This window comes from Rhinolophus sinicus, linkage group LG18 (genome assembly GCF_036562045.2).
Source record: "Rhinolophus sinicus isolate RSC01 linkage group LG18, ASM3656204v1, whole genome shotgun sequence".
In the NCBI taxonomy this organism is placed as follows: Eukaryota; Metazoa; Chordata; class Mammalia; order Chiroptera; family Rhinolophidae; genus Rhinolophus; species Rhinolophus sinicus.
Genome location: NC_133767.1, coordinates 5,330,385 through 5,353,075, shown reverse-complemented (window position 1 = coordinate 5,353,075; position 22,691 = coordinate 5,330,385). Strand labels below are relative to the sequence as shown.

Below are 22,691 nucleotides of genomic sequence, written 5' to 3'. Positions count from 1 at the left end.
CACCTCAGGCTGTGACCCCAATTGTGGAGGAACCTTGACAGGAAAAGCGGGTCCTGAATCATCAGCACAGGTATTTTGTGCCGACCTCTACCAAACAATTAATATACTGGCATCATGGTTTGATTTTTAAGCCCACAGAGCAAAGCACACAACACAGTGCATCCTACCAGACGCCTCTTGAGGCTGTTCCTCAAACTGAATGAGATCAGCAGACTGGAGAATGACAGGGTCTGGTCTCAGCTGAGGGGACGGCAGGCAGGAGGGGACGGGGGCACACAGGAGGTCCACGGGAGACGCGGTGGTCAGGCGGAGGAGCTCGCGCTCCGTCGGCCGGGGCCCTGCACAGAGAAGACAGGCTGTGGCTGCTGGGGCGGCAGTCCACCGGCTTGTGCCTCCGGCTTTCTTTCCAAGCCTTCAGGATGAAAAGCGTTAGGGAGAACTCAGAAACTCAGGTTCAGAAAACCACTAACAGAAAGGTCTGGGCGTTTCTTTGTAGAGAGGCCGCAACCAGGATCTCCCTCCCCCAGGCCCCGCCTGAGAGAAAGGGCTCCACAGCTTCCACAGAGGGTGGATAAGAAACCCTGAGAAGGGGTCCAAAGTGGTTAGAGGAGCCAAGCTCAGCATTACAAGACCTGGGTCCGAGCTGAGTGGTCTTGGTAAGCTACTTAACCTCCCAGAATTCCAGTTTTGCCATTGTCCAATGGGAATGCCTACTGCTGAAGGTTGTGGTGACAGCTGAGGGAGATGAGTGACATTAGGTGCTTTATGACATGTAAAAAGCTGCGAAACTGAGTTATAAACACAGAACACAGAGCAGTTAACTATCCAGCAAGAGTCCTACAAAGATACCATTCTCATCCATAGCAGTGGATTCAAAAATCTTTCAATGAAGTTCAAATTGCTGTAGAATTTAAGCAAGTTGATGTCCATCTCCAGGGATGAAATCTATGTGACTCAATGCTGTTTTCAGTAGAACAGATGAGTTACTAGCACGTCTGTCCCAGGGAGGTCCTGTGACCTATGACAAAGACTGTCCCTGACCTCGCTTTGCTCAGGCTCCTCTGACCCCCCTTCTCCACTAGACCTTGGTGTTCTCTGTCTGTCCTGTCCTCGCCGAGTCCAGTCTTAGCAAGAATCTTGGGAAGTCAGCTTATCGAGAACCCCCAGCCATGCTCTGAGTCCTCAGCCTGCCTTTAGCAAGAACCCTCTTAGTTCGGTTTGGCTGGAATCCCTGCCCCATGTCTCCTCTTGGTAATTTTCCGTCCACCGACGCCCTCGCTCTGCTCCTTGACTGTAAATCCCCACTTGTCCCTGTTGTATTCAGAGTTGAGCTTCATCTCTCCCTAGTGCAGTCGGGTGGACCCCATTGCAGCAGCCTTGAAATTTGCTTTTAAGCAGGGGCAGAACAACGTTTCCCTTCAACATCTGAATTGCGTTGACCGTTGTCATTTTGGGGGTGCCAACATCCTTTAAGAATCTTAACCAGTCAACCATAAAATGCTATTACATATAGGCCAGATTTTTTCCCTATTAACCAAATACCAGACTGCTTTGGAAAATGTATGAATACTTACTTTAATTAATGAAAATGACCCACTGATGCCCCCACCCAAGCCACCCCGTGTCACTCCAAGCCATGTCACCTAGAATTTCACCATCTTCACTGTCTTTCCTCTCTTACCATCACCACCTGCTCCAAGTTTGAATCCCGAGGCTGGGTGAGATTCGGGCACCTCCAGGAGACGCTCAGGAGCTGACAGCTGGTTCTCATGACTGGCGGGGGAAAGCCGACCTGGAGGGCAAAGCACCATCAGAGGGAGAAGTCAGTGAGAGGAGCGGGCTTTCTGGAGCAAGGACAGGGTGGTGCTTACTTACTTTTCATGTCATTTTTTAACACTACAATCCTCTTATGACCATGTCCTTTTATCCAGACCACCTGCACACAAGACATACTTCTGGTTAGGCAGGGACAAGGAGGGGACATAAGCCCTACAACTCAGGATTAATGGGACCTACTGAGTCTGCTTTAAACATTCTATAATGTAGAAACTGAATTAATGCCAAGAAAAAAATATCTATGCTCTTTCTTTACCTTTTAAAGCAACAGAGGCTGGCCGAAACAGGTCCCTTATAAAAAAGCTGTGTAGTCTAAAAATCCTGAGATTCAGCTTTAAAAATATTCTTTATGGCTCTTAAAAAAAGACTGTCTCCCCACACCAGTTCTGGTCTATAAATGAAGAGTTCTCCCATGAGAGCCCTTACTATTTTTTCCCAGAAACTAAACACACCCCACAGAACTCACGGAGCTCGCGCAGACCCCTCACTCTGAGCTCCTTCTCCTGGTCCTTAAAGCAAACCCTCTCTGGAGTGTTGCTGCTCCCCACCTCCTCAGCCGAGGGCTGGCCCCTGCCTCCCCACACGCATCTGTCACCAAGTGGCCCTTCCCTACTTCCTCTATTATGTCCACTCAGGCTCCAGCCCTTCGGCACTCTCACCGCGACCTTGGCAATGGCCAGGATCCTGGCCGGGCTCCCCACCTTCCCCTCCTGTTTCTCTCAGCTCTACCATGGACAGCAGTGATGGTGGTGCTTCCCACACGCAAACCTGAGGCTCCGCCCCTCGCTCCCTGTGGAGTCCTGTTCCTTCCCTGGAGGAGCAGAGCCGTCCATCACTGAGCTCTTCCCTCACTGTCAAGCTCCAGCACGGTTTTTAATGCTGGTTTTTAATGTCACTGCTCTGCATCTGCTCACGCTGTCCCCTCTACCCAGACCACCCCCGCCCCTCTTCACCCCCTGGCTAACTCCTACACATCCTTGACCACTCCACTCCGGGACCCCCTCCCGCCCCCCGCCTGGTGGGCTGCACTGACGCTGACTCCTCACCACCTGCTCAGGTGTCCGCCTCTCTGAGACCCGACACCTTTCTGAGGGCAGGGTCTAGGACTTACTCACCTGGCGTGCAGGAAATGAGTGAAGGTTTGCAGAAGGCAGGAGAAAGGCTAAAACTCATTCATCTCATGCAAACAGTATGTTCTGAGAGGGTGTGTTCCCCATGCCGGCCCTTTCCTCACTGCTCAGGAGAGGGAGCCTCTGCAGGAGACACGCACCTGTGGGATGGCTCCCAGGAGCTCCTCCACGCTGCCGTAGCCGTAAGTCTTGGGCTGCAGTGCTTCTCCGACATACTTGCTATAGGCCACGGAAAATTCATGAAGGAAAAGCTGCTGGTAGTGGTAAGTGTGAAGTAAAGACCGCACGTTCTTGGCAAACAAGTACAGACTGGTGAGCTGCACACACTCTTCTGTCTTATCATTAGTGAAAACCTGGTCCAAGAGGAAATGCAGCATTAGATACTCCCACAGTGACTGGCCCTGCCCCCCACAAGTGAGGGCCTCCCACAAGCTGAGAGTGGCAAGGTGCCAGGTCAACCTGAAAGGACAACAAGCCGAGGAGGAGGAGGAGGGAGGACTCATTCAAGGACCTCCTCCGAGAGAAAGCCGAAGCCCTGAGCAAAGCTGAGTGCTGTGTGCAAGTCTAAGCGGACGGCGGTCTGGAGAAATCGTTTGTCAGAAAGGAAGGCAGCTGGCAAACCTGGGATCTCAAACCAAAGCGAGGCGGTGAAGAGGGGAGGTAAACCGGCCTCAGACCTGAGGACTGAGCCCACTGATGTCACCTCCCAAAGTGGTGTTCCAAGGAGCACGTGACGCACGATGATAACACTGGCGTTCTTAAAAAAACTTAAAACCCCAACCAACGCAGTCAGGGCAAGACTGCAAAGCTCCTCTGTCCTCAAGTAAATTAAGCCATTGCTTTGCCATAAACCTTGTCTGAGTCTTTCCTGGGCAGCGAGGATCTGCCAGCGGAGGGGCCTCCCAGCCTCAGCCAGCCACGGACAGGCATTTGGGCTGAACACGCCTCACTGCCTAGAAGCAGTGCTCACGCAACAGATGAGTAACGGAGTTCAGAAAACATGGGGTTTGCTATTAGGAAAGAAAGCCAGAGACGGGCAGTAGTGAAAGAGGTAAAAATCGATTGGATTCAGGAACTATGCGGTAGGGGAAGAGGAATAACCTCAGAATAGAATTGGGCTCAATTCCAAATACAGCTCACTCTTGAACGACATGACATGGGTTTGAACTGCGCATGTCCACTTATACGTGGATTTTTTTCAATAAATACCTGTACTGTTTGATGCGGAAGGACACTTTATAGACAAGTATAGGGGACTTGAGCATCTGTGGATTTTGGCATCCTGGGTAGGGGAGGGTATCCTGTATCCTGGAACCAATCCCCTATGGATACCAAGGGACAACTAAGATTTTGGGGAGTCAATGTTATATGTGGATTTTCAACTGCACGGCGTGTTGATGCCCCTAACTTCTACATTGTTCAAAGGTCAACTGTACAAAAAATAAAAATGGGGATTCACAGCCAAGGCGGGTGGAGGACGTTGATGGATGGAAAATTCCTAAGACATCCACTACTAACTGTCATTCAATCTGAGGTCTAGTCCAGAGGGAGGTTCGGGAGTCTGACTAATGTTTGGCCAAGGTGAGAGTTTTTGTCAGTATCTTTTAGTTACCACCAGTCACATGGTTATATGGGGACACTGGTACATCATTCTCTCCGTACGTTGCTGGGTTTTGTTGGTTAACATGCTGTTTAGAATCATTTTCTGTTGGGGGACTATACTGGGCTTTTGGTATTCAAGCTATTCTGGCTTCATAAAATGAAGTAGTGAGCTTTGTGTCTTTTCTTTATGCAACCTAAAATGCTTTTTAAGAAGTTGGAGTTATCTATTCTTTAAGGGTTAGTTGAACCCCAACTGTTAACCCATCTGGTCCTGGTGCCTTTTTCAGTGGCAAAATTTCAATGATCTTTAATGTCTCCTTTGTGGTAATTGGTCTAGTTTTTACCTTCGTTAGTCAATGTTGATAGTTTTTTCTAGCACCTCATCTATTTCTGTAGTATCCTCTTCTGATTCTTCTAATCTTAAAGTGCCATTCTTAAAAGGCTCCTGGGTGGCCGGCCAGCCAATCTTCCTTTCTGCCCTGTGTCTGGCTGGTAAGTCACATGAAACCACCCCCTAATCCCTCTAATTCAGGAAGAGGTAACAACAGTAGCAAAATCTGGCCTGGTGCAGGACAAAAGCACCCCAGGTCAAGAATCAGGAGGCCAGGGCTTCAGGTCTAGCTTGTCACTCATTTGGGCAGGGAGCCTGCACCTCCCTATGCCTTGGTTTGTTCAACTATAAAATGACCGATTGGTCCCTTCCAGCTCTTCGTCCTCTAATCTGGACCATGAGGCAATCCAGAAATACCCCAATTCAAAGTCAGCACTCGTACCTCAACTAAGTAAGGCAGACTCTTCAGAAGTTCGGTCAAGGTCATGAATCCATATTCACGGGGGTTGAGAGGAGTGCTGTGGAGGGCTTCATAATGTCTCTTGAGCTCATCCACAGAAAGACAGGTGGCCCCTTCCCAAGACATCAGCAACACCAGCAACTGGGCAGTGAGAGAGCGCAGGGACTTGCGGTTGATGAGCTGGATCTGTTTGCCGGATTCCATGTCAGCCACCTGGGGAAACAAGAATTCAAACTCATCCCAGCTCGAGAGACAACCTGGGCCACACCCAGCTCAGCTCGTTTCATTCTGGGTAATGAGACCCATAGCGGGGAAATCTCTCGTTCTTTCTCTTAAACTGAAGTCAGGGGAGTGGGCTTGCTTTGAGCTTCTTGGGGACACCACACCAACACTTCAGGTGAGCCTGAAGCAGAAACAAAACCTTGTTTACCTTTATAACATGGCAGAGTTTCTGTGTTAAAGCTGACACTGAGCTGACATCATAGTCCTGGAGACGAAATGTGTAACCAAAAGTTTTGGCATATTCTGTGAGCAGATCTGTCATCATAAGGCAGTTATCTTTCTGGGACCGGAGGAGCTTAACAAACTGGGCGGCCAGAGCTTTGAATCGTTCTACTTCTGTCAAAGTGAGGATTTTTTCTTCTCCACATTCCAGTACCTTGGAAAACACATAGATAATGAGCCAACAACGTTCATTCTCTGATAGAAATATTTCAAAGTTTCATCCTATTTCATAACTCCCTACTTTTCAGGAAAAAAAACATTTCCCCATGTATTGTTCGGAAAAATAGACTTTCGTCACTTACTTGTAGAATATCAGGTATGGCTTCAAAAAGTTCAAGTAGTTTGGTAAACCCATAGTATGCGAGTTTGCACTGTCGGCCAAAGTGGTGATGGTAGGAGGGGATGAATTTATTGAAAGGCATCCGGAAATGGGGCTGGTGCCTCAGCAAATCAACAACATCCCGGGAGAACTGTTTTGTCCTTTCTATTTCATCCTGGGTACGTTCTTCAACGGCAATAACAGAAGACAGAAATCACAACCTTCTCCTCATTCATGTTTCCTATTATTACTGTAGTCGGATGCACAGATTGCAAAAGACATCATCTTTGCCTTCCAAGCACATACCTAAAACACACATACTCTTCTCTCTTTGCTGATGGTTTCAACTCGCTCAAGAGCAGAACACCAGGAACTCTTGTTACTATCATGGTAGACAGTGAAATACACACACACACACACGCACACACGCAACTTCATCTTATAAGCTAGCCGCCCTGCCACCCCCGCCCCGTCTCCCACTTCCACCCCATTATGTGAACATGGCAGACATACAGCTCTCAACTGAATAACTACGGCACAAACAGCCACAGACAGGCTGGAGAGGCATTTTAAGAAAGTGCCGGTTATATCCTTTACGCCCCTTAAAGTGAATTCTTAAAAACTAGCTGCTTTTCTTCTCAACACATGGCTTCACCGACTCTGAAGGACCTAGGATTCGCTACAGAGCAGAGCAGAGCAGTCTTCACACTGCACTTTCCGTGGAATCGTCAGGAACCACAGAGGAGGAGGGAAATGCTTCCTCTGTATGGCGCCATGTTCAGATAACCTGAGACAGACCACTTTCTGCCAGCAAATTCCAGTCTGTGTACCTCTCCTGGGGATACAGATCACCATTTCGTTCTCTTGCGGGGACAAGCAAATAGTTGTGTCTGGAATCTCTGACAGGATGTCCATCAACTCACAGACCCCATATTCAGTGACTTCCCAGTCCTTTGAGAAACACCTAGATTTAAACCATGGAAATAAAGAGTGAGACTTGCCAAAATAACTTTGTAAGTTTTCCAAAAGAATGCTACATAGGAAAATTAGGTAATTATTTAAAATTTGGGGGAAGAAAAGCTATTTTAACATACTTGCTTCCATTTTGGTTTTCTTCTTCTCATCAACTCACCAGTGATAAGCCTGTGAGAATTCTCTCACGATGACCTGTTTGCTGGCCTGGGACTTGAGAAGTTTTAGTAAGTCCTGAGTGAAACGCTTCACTTGGGCCCTGTGTGTAAGTGTCAACAAACGTTTGGAGCCCATTCCGAGAATCTGCAAATCAAACACTTGGATTAATTATACTCATAAGACCTTGGCAGATATTGACTTTCTCGTTGCTGGCTCTTCTCTTTCCTGTTACTGCCTCAGAGAACAACTCCCTTTATGTATGATATCTGCATCCTGCAACACAGGTAGATCAACAAACTGTAAGAGATCTAAACAGACAACTGCTCAGGGGCCTGGGACCTTTTGTTTTTTGCCCTGCACACTCTTCCCAAATAGTCACAAGTACAGAAACGAAAAGCATATTATGAGCTTGGCCAAATAATTTTGCCTCTAAAAGACAGCTCCAGTTTTTCAGACCATTTTTACAAGTGGGAAACTGTTTTACAAGTGGGAAGCTATTATGACTGTAAATTCACAAAGACTTGCTGGAAACCAACGCTAGGCTCCAGCCCTATAACTGGTCTGCACTTCATCGATAAGAAAGGTAAGGCAGTTCCTATGCAATAGTGAACAGTTCTGGAGCGGGCTGTGCTAGGAAGAAGGTCAGTCTACAGAGATTGGAAGGAAGATGCCCTTCGGTGTTCTATGGAGTTCCTTTCAGTTGGAAGCTCGTAGCTTCCTGAAAAATTAAGAAGCCACCCTATGTATGTTTCCTGCACTCCAAAGAAAGCTTGTGCAGGATGTTTTGCTCTGCAGTGGCTGCTTTGGAATCAGTCAGGTTACCAGCTTTCCTGTCTGTTTGGCTGAGCTGGCCAAAGCCAGGGAGGAACAGCCCTGTCTTTACACAGTAACCCCTTCGCACTCCTTACCTGCAGCACATGAGGTACTGCCTCTAATAATTCAATCAGCTTGGAATATCCATAGTCTGATACCCGGCACTGCTTTGCAAAATGGTGGTGATAGGATGGGATGAAGTTACTAATTGGTATGACACAGGATGGTTGGCTCTTCAGTAAGTCAATCACTTCTCTACTGAACTGGATCAGCTGGGGGTTACCTACAGGACTTTTAGAACGCAGAAGCCAAGGGTCTAGAGAGTGGAGAGGAAAAAAGAACATGCATAAGACAGAAAGCATGACTTCATCAGCGGAAAGAAAGGTAGCTAACCTTGCACTCCTTCACGTGGGCTCAATCATGACCACGCAGACGAGAACAAACAGCCACTTTCCTTCTCAGCTTCTCTACTCAGGTATCATATCATTAACAGGCGAGCCCCACTTATTTATGGGCTGGCAAATGCTTTCCCACTACTTGTCAAAGTAGCCAAAGTAAAGCATAATTCACTGGGGTTAACTTAAAGCAGAAGTGAAAATACACAGGAAGTTTCCAGCTTGTACATTGGTTGTATTTCAAAGATCCATTTGTAATTTGGTCACGTGGAACATACTCTCCCACGGTAGCAAACTTATAAATGGTCATCAAGCAGGTAGGCCAGAAGACTCTAAGTAACCCCCAGAGCATCTGAAAACACTGCCCAAGGAAACCATGGAAAACAGTGCAACATAATGATATACAACTAAGAAACCGGTTTTACATTTATTTTGAACGTTCACATAATTAAGAAGTTTTAACAGCATAACATATAGGACCCAGAGTAGTGTAGGACTGAGGGGAAGGGCAGGAGGAGGTGTGTGAGAGGCTTTGTACAAAGAGAGCTCCCTGATTATTACACCTTTCCTCCTGTCAAGCAGGGGAAGAGGGGGAGGGAAGGAGGAAGTGTTGAGGGATGAAGGCAATACTGTGAGGTGCAGTTCACAGGTAGCAGGATTAGACATCTGCAACGCGGGGCACGCCCAGAGCTCAGAAACTCACCCAACTCCAGGTGCAAATGTCCTGGGCTATTGAAGTTAAATCTGTTTGCACATTTATTAAAGTCAGAAATGTCGACCAAAATGAATTTCAAAAGTAAATCTGCATTCAGAGATATTTCCTTCAAATACTTGAAACTAAAATTTTAAAAGGCCAGTCAATGGACAAGTTGCAAAGCTTCACAAAATCAGGTAGCTAGAGAGATTTGTAACTGTGGAATTTGGGTTTTAAATGTTTCCCATAATTGATGCTAGTACTTTGAAAAAGTCTAGTTCTGTTAAACCTTCGCACTTGAGAGAGCAGTTTTTAGATCAAAAGAGATGCCTATGCTGCTTCCCGCTTGGCCAACACTGCTGCTGCTTAAGGGAACAACCAACAGCCTCTTCTGACCTGGATGGAGGCCCTGGAGGACCAAACACTGACACCCACCTGTGTTTGGAGGTGGGGGCTTGTTGTGAATCCACTTCACGACTTTGACACCATTCTGTGCAGTGGCGATGTTGACACCTGGAACACAGGTGATGAGGTGTTCTAAGGGAACGCCCCCTCGGTTTTCCTGCACTACTTCCAGTTCACCAAACTCTGCGGCGTAACAATCTGGAAAGCTGAAGTAAGAACAAAGGTTAATGAAAATAATGGACAAGCAGAGCGCCTGCTAAACAGAGGCCTTTATGTAAATGTAGCCATTGAGAAATACTTCGTTTCAATGGCCACAATCTGGGTTTGGAGTTAAAATGAAGGTCCCAGGGAGTCAATCACTGGGAATTTACCTCTTAATGCATTCTGGTGGTACTGGAAATCCTGGGACAGTTTTCCAGCAGAGGGAATTAAAAATAAGGCACCTGGACTCCAAGTGAGTTAGCCCTCTGCTCCCGTGGATGGCAGGCCTCGAGGCCACTCAGCCCTGCTCTGGCCCTGCACTGCCTCCAGGTGGGCATGGTGCTGAAAGGGGATCTGGCAGAGCGCTGTTCTCGCTCAAATTCTGCCATCTACAACCCTCTGCGGGCCGTACACCTCCTGTCGCACTTGTGCACACTTCTAGCCCAGCCCTTAGAGGAACCTCTTCTGTGGAGAAGAAACTGTGCTATTCATGGTTTTGTCTCAAAAATTCAGCACAAACAAAAATTTTCTTGTTGAAATACTGAGTGAATGGATCCATTTCAGATATATTTTAACTGGCGGCAAGGCTGATGACGTTAGGATGAAGTGTTTTACGATACTTGCTTGGGGACAGGTGTGGACAGACAGGGCAGACTTCTGTAAGGAGGAGAACTATGGCCTCGTATCACAACGGTTTTGACACGCTCACCTTAATAATGGTACAGTGCCCTCGTGTGTCTGCAGAAGACTGTGAACCTGGGGCGCAAACGTCTTCAGAGAGAGAATCACAAAAGGAATCTTGTAACAGTCCGGATCAAATTCATGTTCACTGCAGAAAAGAGGACAAACGATTCGTTGACATTTCCTAGTGGTCTGAAACGTTAGCAAGGTAATTCTGACCAATATTCCACGGCCATGTACAAAAGGATTATTTCTAGAGAGAAACAGGAAGTCTACCTGAAATCCTTACTGGAACAATGTTGTCTGCAGACAGGCTCATGATATTCTAACTCCTCAAATATAATTGGGCTGCAGTTTGTGGAGGAGCCGTCATGGGACTGGGAAGACCCCAGCGGGCTCTGTCGAGCCTGGCTGCTGGGTAAGAGACACACCAGTCTTCCGTTTCCGTGTTCACGGATTACGACCGTGTCTGTTAATTTATATAAATCTGACACATTCAACTTGTGTCCAAACCTAAAAGCAAGGAGAAAGAGACAGTGACTTAGAACATTTTTCTTTGATTCTACAAAAACCCCCGTCCCGTTCACGTAAAGGGCTTCAACCAAGAATGGTGCCTCTGTCTCTGCACAAGTAAAATTGGAATAATCCTGCTATAAATTCATTCAGTAGGAACCAGTGATGCCTGGCACACCTTCGAGGCCAAGGGCTGTGTCTTCCCAGCTCTGCATTCCAATGACAGAGCCCCAGCCTGTCACTCCATTGTCACTAGTTGAGCATCTACCGTGTTGGGAATTAACACATGCTATCAGGTCAGACCAGTTGCACAGCTTACAGTTTAGAAGGTGCTCAAAAATGTTCACTCAAATAACAAAACTAGTCAGTCAGAGAAGAAGGTAAGTACAGTTTTGGGGACTGAGGTCTCAATTTGCTAAAGACGAAGTAAGTTGTTCAAATGTGTACTCAAATCGAAGTTTAAATTGGAACACCCTGTCTTTGTTTCCTTTCCTCCACCAGGCTGGAAGCTCCTTAAGGGCTGCTACTGCAGTCTTATGCCAGTCACCAAGCAGTATTGGAATTCGGGAAGTCACCACTCAGTAACGATGGATCAATGAAAATAATAAACTTAACTTACTTTTTTTCATAGATATCTGTAAATTTAAAAAGAGGCAGACAACAGGCGGGAGCGTCCTGAAGAACAGACATTGTTTCGGCACTGTAACACAAAATTTTAATCAACCACAGAGCAAGTGCTGTTGGAAGGCAAGTTGTAGTTTAAAAACAGAGTACATACAATTAACACAATGTACATGCAAAATAAATTTATCAGCTTCTGACACATCAGAATTTATTTTCTGGAAAAATTTAAAGAAAGGACTTTAGGGACGAGGCAATTGAAGAATATGAAGTCACACACTGGGATTTTTCTCCGAGTCAAGCGTAGGGCTTTCTGCGCCTGTGTGTCAGAAAGACGCACTACTCAGGAAGACAAACACATGCTAATTCTGAGCAAAAGGCAGAAGAGCTGGAATGTCTCCTGCCACACTGTGGTTCATATGTCAGAAATATGGGAATGGAATTTCTGTCGAGGATACAAAATTGAATGCGGTATCTTCTCAACTATGGTTTTAAAAAACAAAAAGGCACCAAAAAACACTCAAAGGGAAAACAAAAAGCCAAACTGTTCAGAGTGATTGGCTTTGAGCCATAGGATCACAGGTGATTCCCCCCCCCCCCTTTAGCTTCTTTTGCTTTTGAACTTTCCAAATTTTCTTCATTAAGAATTATTTTTATTCTATGGGAAAGAAACACAATTTTAAAAAATGGTGAAGTACACATCAGAGAGAAGATTTTTGAGAATCCAAACAGATATTCAGGAGTGAGTCTTGTTACACTAGTTCCCCCACAACAGGAAGAGCCAAAAAAGAGCCAAAGCTTATTCTGAATAAAACCATCACCAGATCCCTAAGATTGATACAGTCACAATGAGATTTACAGGGCAGGGTGTCTTTGACATTATGGATATATGTGTAATTAAGAGTGTGGAGTTTTGTGAAGCCACCCTTTCTAGACCAATCCACCTTCTACTAAGATTTGAAGGTAATATTCCAGACTTCCCAGGCTCATAAACTTTTATTCTCGAGGTCTACTATTTTTAGAAGCTGCCTGAGTAAGTGGCGTATTATTTCACTAAGTGCCTGCCAAGTTTAGGCTGTACTTCACCTTCGATTAATGACTTGAACAAGAGTCCAATTCTTCTACCTAGTTTATTTCTAACTTATAGCTTATTTCTGTCAATTCAGAAGAAGCATTATTGCATATGAAATCATCACAAGAGGATAGGGAATGTGACAAAATCTATTTTGATTAGTTACAAAATTGTTTCAGGTCCAAAATGTTATTTCCTGAAACAAATGGTTTGCTTGTTTATTTGTTTTTTACCTCAGTAAAGAGAGTGATTTATTAGCAGCTCCTGTGGCAAGTGAGACCAGGATCTTCTTGCTGCCAATTTTGTATCTGTGGAGGCTGTTCACCGCACTGATTGCTTCTTGTAAGGTTTCCATCTGCACAACAGCCTTGAGCTGATAATCCGTATGGGGGCTGAGCTCAATGCTCTTCACCTACAGCAGCGAAAAGGAAAACGGAATGCTTTCTCCCCGAACCTTGTCATCTCAAAGCAGAAGGTGAGCCACTGAGGGACATATTCGTGGACTTCAGTGAAGTGAGGGAACTTGTCTGAACTCTGCCCTTCTGCCGACCAGATCCTGAGTGACCAACCTAGGATGGGTGACCTTCAGGGACAGGACACTGGCCTGGCTTGCCTATGTGCTCTGGAACACACAGCTCTCTGATGCAGGCTCAGAGGGGTCTTTGGGGTCTTCTCCAGACCCTGCAAGAACCTGGGGCATAACCATTTTAAGAAACTGGAAAAGGTGCATATTTTTTTAGCAAACTGCACCTAAAAACTGAATCAGATATAGTAAGATGTTAGGAAAAACAGCCAACATTATTTTATAAGCTGATTTCCAGATCTGAGCAGCCAGAGTTAACTAAAACCTATCAATATTTTACATCCCAAGGTGCCATTTAAATCTGTGCCCACGACCACAGTGCTTCTCTGGTAGGTTTCCCGCTTTCTGGGGCTGTGTGCTCAACACTGGATGTGTGGCCCCACCACGAGCAGACAAAGGAAAAAGGAGAGAGCTTACACTCGTTCAGTGACACTTACCTTCTGGCAGTGGCTATGTGTGCGGAACTAAGTCCTCTCGCTTTGAAATGTTAGCAAAGGGTAAAACAAAGGCCAGAACAAGAAAAGCTTACCTTGCCGTGCCTGGAAAACGCTTCCTGCATGAGCTGCTGCAGCTCCTTCCGGGATAACCTGTAGTCTATGTTGCTGACCTGGATGTCAGCACCATTTGCAAACGGGTCTGGGCCGTCGGCACCGATGCTCGAAGTTGCAACGTTGAAAGCAAGTGGGGAGGCTCTGTTTAAAAGATTCGGAGACATATTCCTGCTTAAAACATACATATTATTTGTTTAGATATCATTCTGTTTATTTAGTTTATATCATTTAGGCTTTGTTTGAAGCTATACATAGACCTTGCCACAATACAATCTGTTTAAATGTTTTTATCTGAAACATATACTGATTTAGATGTATTGTCAAAAGTATTACGTATCTGTTGATACCATATAAATGGCCATGCAATTATGTAGTGTCAAATATTCTTTCACTGGATTACTTAAAGCTAAAGGCAGAAATTAGAGAGAGACCCGATGAGTTTATTTTCTACTTTGGGCGTTTATTGTTAGGGCATTAGCTTGTATTCCAATGCAAGTCAGGTAACCTCCCCCGCCTGTGAAAAAGCTAGGTCCTCCTGCTCACTATCGCAGTCCTTCTCCACACAAGGAAAGGTTCGGTGTGAATTTTCACATGGAATTTTACAGGAGCAAAGTCACTTCCTATAGTGAGTCTTCAGCAACTCAGTAGAATACACTGCCAGGAGGAGCTCACAGGATGCAAAATGGCCTCATGGCTCCTTCTGTCTTCCAAGCCTCCAGATTACTACTGGTAATTCCAGAAAAACTACTCGGGGTGAGTTTAGAAAGCTCAGATCAGGTAAGTGTCATTACAGTGGTTTACAGAGACCCTTACTTCTGTAAAAACAGCTTCCTGTAAGTATCCTATGATTACGAATAACCAGTGCATGTCCAGTTTGGGCCTTTTCCTCAACACGATGAAGCGAAGGAAACGGTGAGGACATCTTAACGTGCCTCCCATCGTTGGCCAGGAAGTCGAGGACAAGCTCCTCTCTGGCCTCTGCTTCCCGATGCCCATGTGGAGGAGAGGGAGATGGTGAGAAGCACTGCCTGCAAACGTCAGGTAAGATTACCTGAGGAAAGGGGGCTGGCAGGGGAGGGGTGAAGGACTGCTCTTTTACTTTATGTGTTTCTGTATTGCTTGAATCCCTCTAAGCAAACGTCATCCTTTCTGTTGCACGTAACCACCCCATGGATCACGAAGCTGGACTTACCGAGACGACCAAGACGGAGATGTGAGCAGAGGACCAACCTGCCTTGATGCAACCAACTTGCTAAAAGCAGATGGGCAACTCACTTGGAACAGAGTCCCCTCTTTGTCTTTTTTCTCCACAGGAGAACTGGTAACACTTCGGGCACTGAGGTTCTCTTTTCTAATGGAGGGAAAACCAAAGGGGAAAAAGGTCATTTGCTTTCCCTCACATTGGAGAAGCAACTATGAGAACGAGTAATCCAACCTACTTCAGATTGGTTTTGTAAACGGAGTCTGCCATCCCGGAGTTTTTCGGTGTGGGTGCTATAGCACTCGAGTTTCTATGAGGAGGTGCCACCAGCCTCGGGTTACCCTGCTGGGGCTCGCTGTTCCTCGTGCCAGTCTTTGGCTCCATGCGGCACAGCTCCTTAAAAGGGACAAGCACAGTGGAGTTTAAAATTTAAGTACCCAAGGTGTGTTAGACCCTGTACAGGAATCACTTGACTTTGAGTACCATCAAAAACAGAAGTAAAGAGAGGACACACCAAAAGCAAGAAGGCATACAGAACACAGGGCCAAAGAAACCAAACCTACCAGGAACTTCAGAAAGCAAGAGGTACATCAAAATTACCTGCAAACTTTTCACATTTGTGATTTTTATAGCAGATCCAGAATTTGCCTGCGCCCCTTTTCCAGGCATGGCTTTGGCACTGGCAGGCTGTTCACTTGCATCTCTGATGAGGCACAATTTTGGATTCTTAAGCTTTTTGGGAGACTTTGCTTTCTCGGTAACTGCACTTGAACTCTTTGTTTCACAGAGCTCTCGATGTTTTGGAGTAAATGACACGACGATCCTATTCCCAAAGACATCTTCGTTTTCCATTCGCTTCTGAGCCCGCTCTGCACTGTCCTGGTTTACGAAGCGGAGGACGGCACTGCAGCCGGCGATGCTCAGTACTTTGCCGCCGCAGTTATCAGACAGGCGTCGGAGCCTGTTGCTGACGCTCTTGCCGTCTTTATTTGCTGGTAGGTTATAGACATAGAGCAGAGTGTGGCACTGCTGGTACAGAGGAGAAGGGTTACAACAGGTCACCACAAGGGCACACGCTCAATTACAAGTCAGAAGAACAGGGAGTGAGCTCCAAACAAGCCAGCTATCCTGGAGGGGAGGGAATCATGACTTAGACGGGACAAGAGAACTGATTTAGACTGAAAAACATAGGACAAGAGAAACATATCTGAAGTTATCCCTCTAGGGAATGAGCTTAGTGAGATTCAATGTTCTGAATAATGTCTTCATTTTTTGTTGTTTGTTTGTTTTGGGGAGGGTGTTTTTTAAGCGTAAGGAATAAGGATCTCCATAGTGGACAACCTTTCACCTAAAATACGACCTTTGACCTACAGGTCTTCTAGATTAGAAAAGTGAGTGCCAAACAGAAGCAGAAAGGAGAACTGTAGCTACAGCCAAAGGACTAAAAACCTAATGAATAACAACAAAAATGAATTAGGAGGGTGGCTCCAAAGACTGAGATGGGGCCTGTGCCTGTTACTCCTCAGGCCACACTCTGCTGTCCCCAAATGCAGCTCGCCCTTAGCCTGTGATTAATCTTGGCTTGTTTGGGGCACTGAGGAATGCAGGAGCACTAGCAGTGCAAGAGCTCGGATTGGGGGCCGGGGTCTAGTCTCTGCTCTGCTGAGCTCAAGCTGTGTGACCTCCTCCTCCTGTGCTTCCTCCTCCCTACAGTGAGGTTGTTGGATGAGACAATTTCTCTAAGGTGCTTCCATAACTCTCAAGTTACTTAACTATGTTCAGACTGCACTTAGTGAAGGGCACTGCCCACTCTTCTGCTGGATCCACACCACAGCCCATTCCAGTTACTGCTTCTGTCAGTTACACCGATACCTTCCAAACAGCTTAGACACAGCTCAGCACGGCAGTAAACATCCTTACCTCAAATCTAGACTATCAGAAACGCTCACCCTGCTGGAAGGATGTGCACAATCTCCTATCAAGGTGCAGCAACAACCACTTCTCACTGGCACCTGCAAGGCAGCGCATGCAGCTCCAGAGAACAGGCTCAGAGGCCTGCTGGAGGGAAAGGATTAAATGCCTCAAACGGTACAATTCCTGTCTGACTCCAACCACAGCAGTCGCTACCAACTATCACCATATTCTCTGCCCACAATACTTGGAAGCAAAGGGATTGATGACTCTTATTCCATTACTTCTATCCATCTAACATGAAGCATTGCTAGTTTTGGAGACACTGACAAGTGGCTGTTAGTGAGGGAAACCTGAAAGTCGATTCTCTGTGATATTTTGAAAAAGAAAAGCAACATTCATACATATCAACTTTCTGTATATTTGTAAGAGAAGAACTGAAGGTTTCTAAGTCTTAGTTCAAAATCTGGCCAGCGTCCTACAGAAAACAGCATCCCCCACCCCTGGGCCTGGAGACCCCCTTGTTAAGGGCTGTCTTCTGCCTCCCTAATCAAACATGAGAACACAGTGAAAAGAACGCAAACCCACTTACTGGCATTTTTAGTGGTAACCTGGGGGGCAAGTCGGAAATGAATTCTTCAAATCTGATCAGCTCATTAGCATGATGCAGGAGAGCTTCTGAGGCCTGGTTTTTATGGACCAAGATTATGTGGAAACCATGCCTGTGTCTCAGGTCACTAAGTTCCAATGCAAAGTTGACATCAGCTGAAAGAAAAGGCACAGCCCAACCCCATCCCAAACATTAGAAACACTTGACAGAGACAGACAACTCTGCTGACACCCACTGAGAAGGAAGGAATGGCTGGGTGATACTCAAAGCTGCTTCCCTCCCTTTTTACAATAGAAGCTCATTTCATTATCAGAAGAATTAACACAGTAAGACAATTTTTTTCACACACTTATACTGAATCCCAAGACACATGTTAGTTACTTCCAGTAGTAACAGGGAGCAAATATTAATATTTTAGGGATGTCACCTTTGGAAATTACTCAGATTTATAAAATTAGCAACACTGGGCCCAGGGTGAAGGCAAAAAAAATTCCATTTTCTTTAATAAATTGGCCCCACAAGAATCCTTACTCAAGTTCCAAGGAGAAAATACAGAAATCCATGTAGACCCAATTTTTTTCCTAAACAGTTTTCAGAGATAAGCACAAACACACCCTATGTATGTCAGCTTCTTTGGGGCACATTTCCCTTTACCAAGTTTTGTTTTAGCTTCTAGGACAATTCCCCCATGGCGAGTTTAGCTGAAATGAGCAGAAGCTTCCGCACTTACTTGACACAAGAACCACAGTGGCGGGAGCGGTGTGTGTGTTTGCAAACCTTCGGAGACTCTGGCGGAGTTTGTCATCAGCAGCATTCTTGGCAGTGGCATTGATGTGGGCGACGGTTACCTGCATTCGCATGTAACAAGGACAAATGAGCAAAAAGGCTGCGGTGAGTACATCACTACACATTCTGCCTACATCTTAAGAGATCATCCTCGAGGGAAGAAACTCAGTGTTATTACTACAACTGAGGAACAGAAAAAAAATTACAACCAAATTCCTTAATTTCAAATTTGGTTCTCCATCTTTTGTCCTCTGCTTTTGCACTTCATCCATCCCCCTTTCAGAAAATAGGTAGAGAAAAGAAAATGAAATTTCAAGAAGTTAAATGAGCCCTCACAAAGTTTTTGCCAACAATTTGGGACTGGCAGAGATTTGATATATGCGTAAGGTAAGATTTGGGGCTGCCTTTGATGTTATCTGTCTATGTTACATACATCGTCTGTGGCTTTCAGGATCTGGGGTTAAGGGGTGAGAAAGGCAGGCATCTACCCGTTGGGAGCTAAAATGTGTTTATTCCTGTTAAAACTATCAGGCTCACATCTAACAGCCTCCAAAGCAAGGAAAGGTTTGTTTTGAAAGGTGCCTCAACCGCATGTGCACACGCACACACACACAGGATTTATTAGTATTTATGAAGAACATAAATACGTAATTTAGGCAGCACTGTGGCATATCAGTGGAATTGTCTGAGTCCAAGGAGCTGGATGCTAGTTCCAGTTGAAGACAAGATACTTGGGGTCAATCTGAACTTAAATCTTAGTTTATCCACTTACTGACCCTGTGATCAAAAAAAAAAAAAAAAGCCCTGCTTAACCATGTGGAGGCCTCAGTTTCATTTGTAAATTTCAAATAATAAATCATATAAGCCTTGTTCACAGAGCAGTTATGAAAATCAAAGGAAATGATACATACGTAACCATTATACTGGTTTGGTAGTAGTCACAAATAAGTAGCATGACTGCAAAATCAGACATGATTAAATGATTCTTAGTATAGCAGGCCTTCGAATAATGTCATTTCGTTCAATGTCATTTTGTTATAACATTAATGAGATGCCGTAGGAACCTAACTCTTGTTTATATCAATTAGGTAAAACTGGTTTCACTGTATGTCATTTTGCTTAAAGTCAGAGAACCTATTTACAACCTTAAGTGAGGACTTACTGTACTTTAGAAATAATCTTTTGCTTATTTCCTTTATTTGCAAACTTAGCACAAATACCTATTATTGAACAAATTTGGAATTGGAATTCTTTAAAAAAAAATCACGTGTTTATTCTTCATAATAGATTTAAACTCTTTTTTTCACCTGACAATTATTCAGCTCTTGAATAACTTCTTTGTTTTCTTTACTGATGTCACACACACAGATGAATTCAGCTTCTCTGTGGCCTTTGAAAAACTTCTCACGGATTCTCTGTACAACAGCAGTTGCTGAGCGGCCAGAGGGAACAGAGCAGTTTTCAATATCCCAAAAAACTCCAATGGGGGGTAAGTTTTCCAGCACCTGTCCGGCTAGTGCAACTTCTGGTGACCCTTAAGAAATGTTAACACTTTCCGTTACACATAGTGAAAAAGAAATGGCATATTAAATACAATGGGTAGCTACCTGTCATTCTTAATGGCAGAAAAATGAAATTATTGATGGATGTTAACTGTAAGGATACCAACCTCACTGGTTGGCCTAATAAAATAACCCCCAAGTTGCCATAGTCTCTCTAGTGAGTATTCCTATTTTTCAGGAGAGAACAGATCTAAAGGTCAAGTTACTTTAAGCCCACAGTAACTCCATCGTAAAGTGAAGTGCGAGCCATCTCATGCTGAGCAGGTATGTCTCCGAATGTCACACACAAGTGACTGGACGCTGGGCCCTTTCATGCTCCGCCCACGCCTGCCTACCTACTCAGTGTGGAAGAGGAGAGAAGAGGAGACAAAAGGGGAACTTCTTGCTGTCCTTGATTTTAAATGATTTTTAATGCATTCACATCTGATTTGATCTTTTAAAAGTGTTTATTTTTTAAAAGTTTCAAAAGACAAAATATCATATTAACTACTTTGGGGGGGGGATGACCTTAGGTTTTTGAATATTGTTTTTCACCACCCATTATTAAATCTTTCTAAATACTAAGTCCTTCCAGGGAGTATACAATTAATAAGTGTGATTATGAACCTAAGTTGACACTGAGTCCCATCCAGCACTTAGATCTCCTAGCATACCCTGCACTTTCCTACACACAGCTTCTGATCTCAAATAGCCTCAGCCCAACATAAAGGGCAAATGACTTACTTGTCTATAAAAATAAAAATATTTTTACTAAGTGATGGGAATGGAGACTTACATACACATAGTAGCTTTAGAACCACAAGGAATCTTCTAAAGGCTATGAAATGCAGTTAGTATCAGTTATTGAAAACTATCCAAATATGCACATTGTATACCATGTTGTCATTTACCAAATTTCGAAGCAGCTTTGCCTAGACCGGTCGCCAGTGACAACGGGGTCTCCTTCCCTGATCCTTTGGCTCCGCAGCCGTTACACAGAGGAACAGTGACAGGTGCAGTTTGCGCATTTGGAGGTGGTATATTTGGCCAGACTTTAGCAGCAGCGATTATACTATTTCTTGCCGGCTGTTTTAAAATTTTTTTTAAAAAAGCAGGTTTCAGATATATCGTTTCAGAACCGAGAGTTATATACAACTGAAAACACATTCTAAGTGTTTCTCCTTTCCACCTGCTAACCTCTGATAAAATGTCTTTTCAAATCATCTTTCCCAGAGCTATTAGTTATCAATGAACTCATTTCAAAGTTGACTTGAAATGATCAGGAAAGACTGTCACGTGATCAGCCCTTTACATTTTGGGGCACGTGTCTGCCACAGTGGAGACCTAGACACACTTTACATAAAGGGAATTAAAGTCTTCACTTAAACACAGGTGTGATTGAGGCCAAGTTTCAAGCTCCCCAAATTATTACAAAAGGACAACATGCATTTACTGACATTACATGACTAGGTCCGTGTATAGGGTGTGTGTTAGTTATAAGGAATCACAGTCGTGCTCCAGCCTTCCAAGACAAAACAGAACGTGAGGCTTTGCCGAACTAGGTGCATGTGTGAGTGACAGGTTTGTGACAAGAGGCCAGAAGAGCATAAAGTACATAAATAATCACTCCCTAGTTTTCTAAATGGTCCCTCCCCCTTTACTGTTTGCTTCTTTCAAGACCAGAAGTTACGCTGATGGGGAGAAAGCTACATCACAGGAGGACCTTCAACCCCATGCACCCAAAAGGATTTTCAAGGTATATCTGCTTTTAAAAAGTCATTTCTCAAACCTCGGCTGCACTCAACATGTGAAATAAAAAGATACCAACCTTGTTTAGACAGTCTTCGCAGTACAGGGAGCCCTTTAAACACACCGGAGGGACCACATTTAGGTGCAGAGACTTGGTGCATAGGTGAGGCACTAGCTCCGGCTGTGAGACGTGCTCGTCCAAATGCCCCGGAGCCCCACTTGTGAAGTCAGGACAGGGGAAGTAGCCAGTGGAGGTGCAGCCCTGGAGAGCCGGGAAGGGGTGCAGCTTGTGCACGTTCCCATGGCACGACTGGAAGTGGAGCTTTCCACAGCAGGGCAGGTGTTGGCAGGAAGAGAGATTACTTTCTAGACACATGCCGGGGAAGTCACTTGCAGTGCCGGCCAAACTGTTCCTAGCTGGGGTATTCTGGAGTGAAGATGCAGACTGGAAAGCAAAGCCTGACCCCACCTGACACGTGACTGTCCGGCTGCTCTGCGAGTCTAACAGTGCGCCCCTGTGAATCAAACTACCGGTTCCTCCACCACCGCCACCGCCACCGCCACAATGCATGGGTGAAGTGGAGGGTTCATTAGTGCAATGAGCACAGCAGCTTACTTTGGGGACAGCTGAAAGCTGTATTTTAGGTTGCTGAAGAGAATGAATATCTGGAAGTGGGACTGCTGGAAAAAGCGCAGAGCCAGCATGAAGGGGAGATGGCACGTCCTTTAATTCCACAGCAACTTTCTTGTTCTCCATGTAATCTTTCTGAGAAAAGAAAACCAGGGACTTCTGGTTACATCCTACTGCATTCAACCGTGGAAACAGTGTTCAGCCCTGTTTACACCACCTGATCATGACCAAACAAAATGGAAAGGCAGCTAAAAGCAGAGCCATTCTTCAGGGATGTCTGCAGGAGGTAAGCATGGAAACAGACAACTGAAATGAAGACTGTTCTCCCTGAATTTTAAGAGCCTGGGGAGAGGTCTTCAGCAAACCTGGTTAACTACCTATGCCTCAGTTACTCCCTCCGATAACTTCCCCTTGCCTCCC

At 45.2% G+C, this 22,691-nt stretch overlaps 2 protein-coding genes across 11 annotated transcripts in view; one reads left to right on the top strand and one right to left on the bottom strand.

The window, feature by feature from the left end:
• The window catches only part of MARF1 (meiosis regulator and mRNA stability factor 1), a 32,253-nt gene that overhangs the window by 4,069 nt on the left and 5,493 nt on the right, over nt 1-22,691 (bottom strand). For 3 of the 4 annotated variants that reach the window (XM_019710364.2, XM_074322780.1, XM_019710366.2), the window contains exons 3-26: nt 21,720-22,406; nt 20,803-20,977; nt 19,658-19,884; nt 18,295-18,412; nt 17,547-17,719; nt 15,644-16,072; nt 15,282-15,439; nt 15,035-15,193; nt 13,821-13,983; nt 12,942-13,120; nt 11,635-11,715; nt 10,779-11,015; nt 10,531-10,650; nt 9,651-9,826; nt 8,222-8,442; nt 7,315-7,457; nt 7,013-7,146; nt 6,166-6,368; nt 5,790-6,017; nt 5,342-5,572; nt 3,107-3,319; nt 1,876-1,936; nt 1,682-1,792; nt 168-338 (exon numbers count right to left, since the gene is read on the bottom strand). In XM_019710364.2, the coding sequence (XP_019565923.2) occupies nt 168-338; nt 1,682-1,792; nt 1,876-1,936; nt 3,107-3,319; nt 5,342-5,572; nt 5,790-6,017; nt 6,166-6,368; nt 7,013-7,146; nt 7,315-7,457; nt 8,222-8,442; nt 9,651-9,826; nt 10,531-10,650; nt 10,779-11,015; nt 11,635-11,715; nt 12,942-13,120; nt 13,821-13,983; nt 15,035-15,193; nt 15,282-15,439; nt 15,644-16,072; nt 17,547-17,719; nt 18,295-18,412; nt 19,658-19,884; nt 20,803-20,977; nt 21,720-22,406 (4,798 nt within the window). The remainder of the gene's footprint in view (nt 1-167; nt 339-1,681; nt 1,793-1,875; nt 1,937-3,106; nt 3,320-5,341; nt 5,573-5,789; nt 6,018-6,165; nt 6,369-7,012; nt 7,147-7,314; nt 7,458-8,221; nt 8,443-9,650; nt 9,827-10,530; nt 10,651-10,778; nt 11,016-11,634; nt 11,716-12,941; nt 13,121-13,820; nt 13,984-15,034; nt 15,194-15,281; nt 15,440-15,643; nt 16,073-17,546; nt 17,720-18,294; nt 18,413-19,657; nt 19,885-20,802; nt 20,978-21,719; nt 22,407-22,691) is intronic. The other variant, XM_019710365.2, reaches the window with a different exon arrangement.
• The window catches only part of NDE1 (nudE neurodevelopment protein 1), a 45,251-nt gene continuing 42,276 nt past the window's right edge, over nt 19,717-22,691 (top strand). For 4 of the 7 annotated variants that reach the window (XM_019710373.2, XM_019710369.2, XM_019710368.2 and 1 more), the window contains exons 1-3: nt 19,719-19,839; nt 20,091-20,176; nt 21,570-21,647. The gene's annotated coding sequence lies outside the window, so the exon portion shown is untranslated. Of the gene's footprint in view, nt 19,840-20,090; nt 20,177-21,569; nt 21,648-22,691 lie in introns of all 7 variants that reach the window. The other 3 variants (XM_074322782.1, XM_019710375.2, XM_019710374.2) reach the window with 1 other exon arrangement.